The sequence below is a fragment of the Gossypium hirsutum genome, chromosome D10, assembly GCF_007990345.1.
Source record: "Gossypium hirsutum isolate 1008001.06 chromosome D10, Gossypium_hirsutum_v2.1, whole genome shotgun sequence".
NCBI lineage: Eukaryota > Viridiplantae > Streptophyta > Magnoliopsida > Malvales > Malvaceae > Gossypium > Gossypium hirsutum.
The window spans coordinates 32,057,394-32,063,607 of record NC_053446.1 but is presented as its reverse complement, the minus strand read 5'-3'; the positions used below and the strand labels follow the sequence as shown (position 1 = coordinate 32,063,607).

General features: G+C 30.3%; 1 protein-coding gene across 6 annotated transcripts; it reads right to left on the bottom strand.

Moving 5' to 3' along the window:
• Window positions 1-859: 859 nt before the first annotated feature.
• Window positions 860-3,602, bottom strand: LOC107900591 (obg-like ATPase 1). Of its 6 annotated transcripts, none has more exons than XR_001684976.2 (4): window positions 3,396-3,602; window positions 3,050-3,303; window positions 2,861-2,965; window positions 860-2,743 (listed from the first exon to the last, which is right to left on the bottom strand). XR_001684976.2 is itself a non-coding variant. In XM_016826248.2 (3 exons), the coding sequence occupies exons 1-3, from the start codon at window positions 3,480-3,482 to the stop codon at window positions 2,920-2,922; spliced, it is 387 nt and encodes a 128-aa protein (XP_016681737.1). In that variant the 5' UTR covers window positions 3,483-3,600; the 3' UTR covers window positions 860-2,919. The 6 variants fall into 6 exon arrangements, 1 of the variants encoding a protein (XP_016681737.1); XR_001684979.2 differs by having other exon boundaries at window positions 860-1,253; window positions 1,660-2,965; window positions 3,396-3,561; XR_001684980.2 differs by having other exon boundaries at window positions 860-1,219; window positions 1,660-2,965; window positions 3,396-3,561.
• Window positions 3,603-6,214: the final 2,612 nt, after the last annotated feature.

Genomic DNA, 6,214 nt, shown 5'->3' with positions numbered 1-6,214 from the left:
GGCAGTCTTGGCCTTGGCTTGAAAAACACCTTCTTGGTGCTCCTCCATCCTACTAGCTCTCCTTTTCTCCTAAGCATAAAGGGCATTGATCAAATCAGTTAGGGAAATGCTTGCAAGGTCTCTTGAATCCTTAATAGATGAGATTTTTGCCTCATATCTTTCAGGCAATGTTGAGAGCACCTTCTCCACAATTCTTACTTCACTGAACTATTCTCCTAGGAGCCTTATGCTTTTTACCACAGCCATGATCCTATCTGCATACTGTTTTACTGTTTCTTCTTCCTTCATCTTCAAGTTTTCAAAATCTCTTCTCAAATTCAACAATTGTTTCTGCCTTGTCCTCCCTGTGCCTTGGAACTCTTCTTTAAGCTTGTCCCAAGCTTCTTTTGGTGTCTCACAAAAGCCATAATTCTGGTGAAGATGACATCTGACACACAATTTTGAATGCAGGACATGGCTTTGTGCCTTTTAGTCCTCTCATCAGCATGTTGTCTGATTTGAGCCACTGTGGGATTGGCCCTAAGTGGTGCAAGCTTAGCATCAGTATTCACAACTTCCCATAGATCGAAGGCTTGTAGGGAAGTCCTCATCTTGACCACCCATATATGAAAGCCTTCCCCATTGAAGACTACTGGGGCTGCTGGAGAAAATCCTAAAGAAGCCATTCAAGTTATGGTTCAGTTACAACAAGTCCACTAAGACAAAGGCTCTAGATACCAATTGTTGGAGTTAAAAGGAAGTAAGCATGCTGATTTAGTTTGGCTTGTTTAACAAGCCTTGTGACTTGGAGAAGAAACAAAGTAGAAACCTTTCTTTTGTTTGTAAGAACAGAACTTGAAATCAAAGAATGGAGAGTATATTGATGAAAACAAGCTAATTTTCATTAAAAAATGGACATTGGCAAGTTGCCATTACATAAGTCAAGCTTACAAGTCAAAATATTACCTAAACATTTACCTAACACCACTTAACATATTGAAAGATAGCTAAACTATCTTGCACTAGTTACTTTGCTGAATTTCAGTCAATCAACATCTGAAATTACATCAAAAAGATTTACCAACTAAGTTTAAATCCAACGAGATTACAAAATGGTCATTGGAGTAACAAGATGAATAAATAAAACAGTAACATTGTGCTTCAGCTGCTGCATAGTTTGCCCGACTGCATGTGACCTGCATGATCAGCTTTGCTTGCTACATGGAGGCTAACTTCAACACTGCTTTTAACCAAAAGCTAATCATCCAAGTAGTCTACAACACAGCTTAAATTAACTTTTGGCAATTATCCAGTTTTATTTTATAATGGCAATCAACTTTATAGTCTATTCATATGTTCAGCTTCAATTAAAAACAATCCTTGTCTTTAAATTAATTAGCTTTAATGTTCTAGGCAAAAAGTTTTAGGCCATAAATGCAGATTACTTTCTAAAATTGTAATTACATTAAAAACATAAACTACAAACTTAACATTCCTTATATTAGCAAAAAACCTCGAACCTTAACTTATCCTTAAACCCCACAAACAAAAAAGGCAGCAAAGTACTAAACCAACAGATTCCTCAAAGCATAAAACAAAAAAAGATCTAGTGTAAGATTCATGACAAGACATGCATCTATCAATTTCATGCTATAACCACACTACTGTATTTACTTTTACCTCGCCAATATGAGAGAAGCAACCGTGGATATAAGTTTCATCCATCCAATGAACAAGGTCACCAACCCAGATCGTTTTAACCTCATCTAAATTACACCCTTGTTGCTATTTTTGTTTTTGCTGCAGCTGCTGTTAGTATTGTTGATAATGGTAATGATGATTATTGTAAGCCATATAATGATGGTGACAGTACATCATTATCTGCTGTTGCATCATGACTATAGCAACCGCCTACAAAACCAAAGTTTTTGCTTGGTGTAGCCTTACGCTTTTTACCCTTCTGAAACAAGAAGAAAAAGAATCTCATTTGGCCCAAAACTGACAGTTAATCATATCAAAAACTTCATAACATACAAAATATTTAAATGAGTTACAGCATCAAAAATAAATAGTGCAGGCCCTGCAGTAACAACAAAGTTCAATGACATGAACAATACTATTTCAAAGAAAAAAGTGTCACAGAATCTGTCTATCATCCAAGAGAATCTTGACAGTCAAATATCAGATGAAAACTTCAAGAGGCAATCTAGAAAGTAGTCAAATAGATCTCATCTACAAATTCCTAACCAATTCAAGTGCCTATAAAATTCCTACCAAGCATGACAATCCAGAACGAACTATTAATATGAACTGAAGGGAGCAAGTTTTGATTAGGCTAGGGTTCAAGAGTCTTTACATTTATCTATTTTAACTAAAACATATAAGCTTTTATAGTTGAACTCAGGGACAATACCATTTCAAGTATTTATCATCACACTTATTCAAACTCAACATCTTTATTGAAAGGCAAACTCAACATACCAAGCAGTTTACCCTCAAATTTGCATTATGAACACTTATAAGTGCATAATGAACATATTATAACAGTGAACACATATGCAAGTTAATGTTGGCAACGACTTATTCCTTGTGCAAGTTGGTACTAATAGCTCTTACCTATAAAAAATCATATAAAAAACGATTACCTTCTCATTAACGTCGTAAGTTATAATAATGGTTAGCAGAAAGATAAAGCATAATATAATCTTTAGGGGATCCTCCCACCTTGGACAATCCACAACGGTGATGTTAATGTCAGCTAATTCTGAAATTTCAGAGTCAAAGCTAGAGATTTAAAACACCTTTTTTTTCAAATTCAACTGTAACTCAAGATATTTTCAATAGAATAAGCATGGGGAAATACTAAATGATCTTAGCTTACCGAAATATTTGTATCCTTCCGTACTGCACAATACTCATTAGTAAAACTAGAGTCATCACTTAATAACAAATTATAAAACTGCTCTGCAGTGCACGGAAATACATCCTGCAAGAAAAATGCATGAATCATAATTATACAAATTCAAAACATAATAAAACTGGAAAAGGCTGGAAAATATAAGATGCATACATTTTAGATATCAACAAGAACTTCTTTGATAAAATATTGTGATTTTCCAGGTTTAGATGCATTATCTTAGATCCAATCTGGAGACGAACAAATCCCAAAGCTCTGAAGGCAACTAACAGTTCGAATCGCTCATCAGGGACATTAACTCGGGCTTCATTAGGCTCGATTGTACAAAAAGGGAAGTTCTCAGCTGGGATTGAAAGCTTACGGAGCGTGTTGAAAAGAGTAGACTTCCCAGCATTAGGCAGTCCCACCTGCAAATGAACGGAAAAGAGATTCAAAAGAGGAAAAAGTTAAGCTTCGAGAAGTGAAATGAAATGAAATATATATATAAGAAGAAAGTTACGATTCCGATCTTGATATGAGAAGAGAATCGGCCGAGGATGGGCCTCTCCGCTGGTGCTTCCTTTGATTTAGCTGCTTTGGGAGGCATTACTTTAGGGTTTCGTGTAGAGCTGAGGGAGTAACTGTGCTGAGGTGATTATTTTTAGGGGGAAAAATTAGGGATTTTAGGGGGAAATTTAGGGATAAAAAGGCGCTATTTTTTTAAAGTACAAAAATGCCGCAAAAATCATTTCATTTTGAACAATATGATACCATTTTGCTATGTTAGAAATTTTTTATTTTGTCTGTTAAAAATTATTAGTTAACTTATTTTATAAAACATTTATTATTATTTTTTATAAACTGGATTTTTATAAAAAAAACTAAGTACTCTCAAAATAAATGATTTTAATAAGAAAACAAATGATTAAATGACTGTAATTAATTATTAAGTTAGAATTATCCAATATAACTAATCAATCTCTCACATATCAAATTTCTATTAAAGATTGAGATGTTAATCATGATTTTATATTATTTTTTTCCAATCTAATCTCCATTTTATTAGATATATTTCTTCCTAACTAAAATATAACTATATTGCTAGATGTTCGATGTGGAATGATTTTAGTTTTTGTATTTCATTTTTATTTGTTATAATTTGGTCCTATCCAAAATAGATAGTTACCTATCCATATCAATCTGTTACTTTTATTTATTTATTTATTTATTTATTTATCAATGTTTTTTTTAAATCTAATATTTAAATATATCAAATGGTTTAGATTAAATATTTTTAAATATAAAAGCATTAATTGATTGTATAAAATTTCATCATTTAACAAATCTCAAGTAAACCTTAAATCCTAAATCATTTAATATATATAAAGTTTATCTATTATCTCTTAAATAATTTAAACTATAATCATAATTTTAATATATTAAAATTAATATTATCTCTTTTACAATTATATAAGAAATTATTTAATATATAAATTAAAAAACACTAATTAATCTAAACCCTTATCCCCTCAACCCTAAATCATATACCAGAAACCCTAAACCTCTAATCCTTAACCTTTAACCCCTAAACCTTAAACCCCAACCCTTAAATCATAAATCATAATCTCTAAACCCGCAATCCATAAACCTTAAAATAGTAACTCCTAAACCTTAAACCCTAAACTATAATGATAATTAATTCAATATTTTAAAATTAATACTATCTCTTTTACGATTATATAAGAAATTATTTAATATATAAATTAAAAAACAATCAGTCGTGTACCCATAAAACTTTAAAATTATTTTAAATAATAGTATTTTAATTTTTTTTCATTTTTAACAAATATTTTTCTATGTTTTTACTTTCAATTTTTTTCTACGTGTCATTACTTTTTTTCTAAAGAATTTAAATATTCAATTAAAATAAATTTTATTTTAATTAATATAAATAAACCAGTTAAATAATAAATAGACAGATAAAATATTTTTTGCGGCGTTTTTAAAAAAGCACCGCTAAATCTCGATCTATAGTGGCGTTTTACAAAAAGCGCTGCTAATGCCACTAAAGCTCAACATGGCGTTGTGCTTAACTTTTTTGCGGCGTTTTTCAAAAGCGCCGCTAGTGGTCGACCTATAGCGGCGTTTTTTGAAAAGCGCCTATAATGCTCGATCTATAGCGGCGATTTTAAAAAAGCACCGCTAATGGTCGACCTATAGCAGCGTTTTTTGAACAGTGCCACTAATGCTCGATCTATAGTGGCATTTTTCAAAAAGCACCGCTAATGCTCGTCTATAGCGGCACTTTTCAAAAAGCGCCCCTAATGCTCGACTTATAACTGCGTTTTTTATCCAAACGCTGCTAAAAATGCCACTAAAAACTTGTTTTGCTGTAGCGAATTTACGGGAACGAAGTCCTGAGAATGCACTCTTCGACACCCCTAACTATTGGGTCGTTACAATTAATATATGAATTTGATTCATACAAAATATTAATTGTATATATTTTACCAAATTTATTAATATAAACAGTTATATTAATTAATTTCGGTCAAAATATAAAAGATATGGAAATTAATATTCTTTTGGAATGAATATAATTAATATATGAATTTGATTCATACAAAATATTAATTGTATATATTTTACCGAATTTATTAATAAAAACAGTTATATTAATTAAATTCAGTCAAAATATAAAAGACATGGAAATTAATAATCTTTTGGAAAGAATTTAATTAATATATTATTGATTCATACAAAATATTAATTGTATATATTTTACCGAATTTACTAATACAAACAGTTATATTCATTAATTTCGTTCAAAATATAAAAGACATAGAAATTATTATTCTTTTGGAAAGAATATAATTAAAATATTAATTTCATTCATACAAAATATTAATTGTATATATTTTACAGAATTTATTAATATAAATAGTTATATTAATAGATTTTGATCAAAATATAAAAGACATGGAAATTAATACTATTTTGGAAATAATATAATTAACATATGAATTTGATTCATACAAAATATTAATTGTATATATTTTAGCAGATTTATTAATATAAACAGCTACATTAATTAATTTCGGTCAAAATATAAAAGACATGAAAATTAATATTCTTTTAGAAAGAATATAATTTATTTTTCTAACTTTTCATTTGCCTTCTCTATTAGTAATGGAATAATCCCGATTTTTCTTTTTAATATTAGATATCAAAGAGGATAAAAGGATGATAACCCCTTAGTGTGTTAAGGCTACCAACTTAATAAAATAAAGGTCAAGTAACTGTTTTCAATTCTCTCTGAAAAGTTCAAGAGAATGTGGT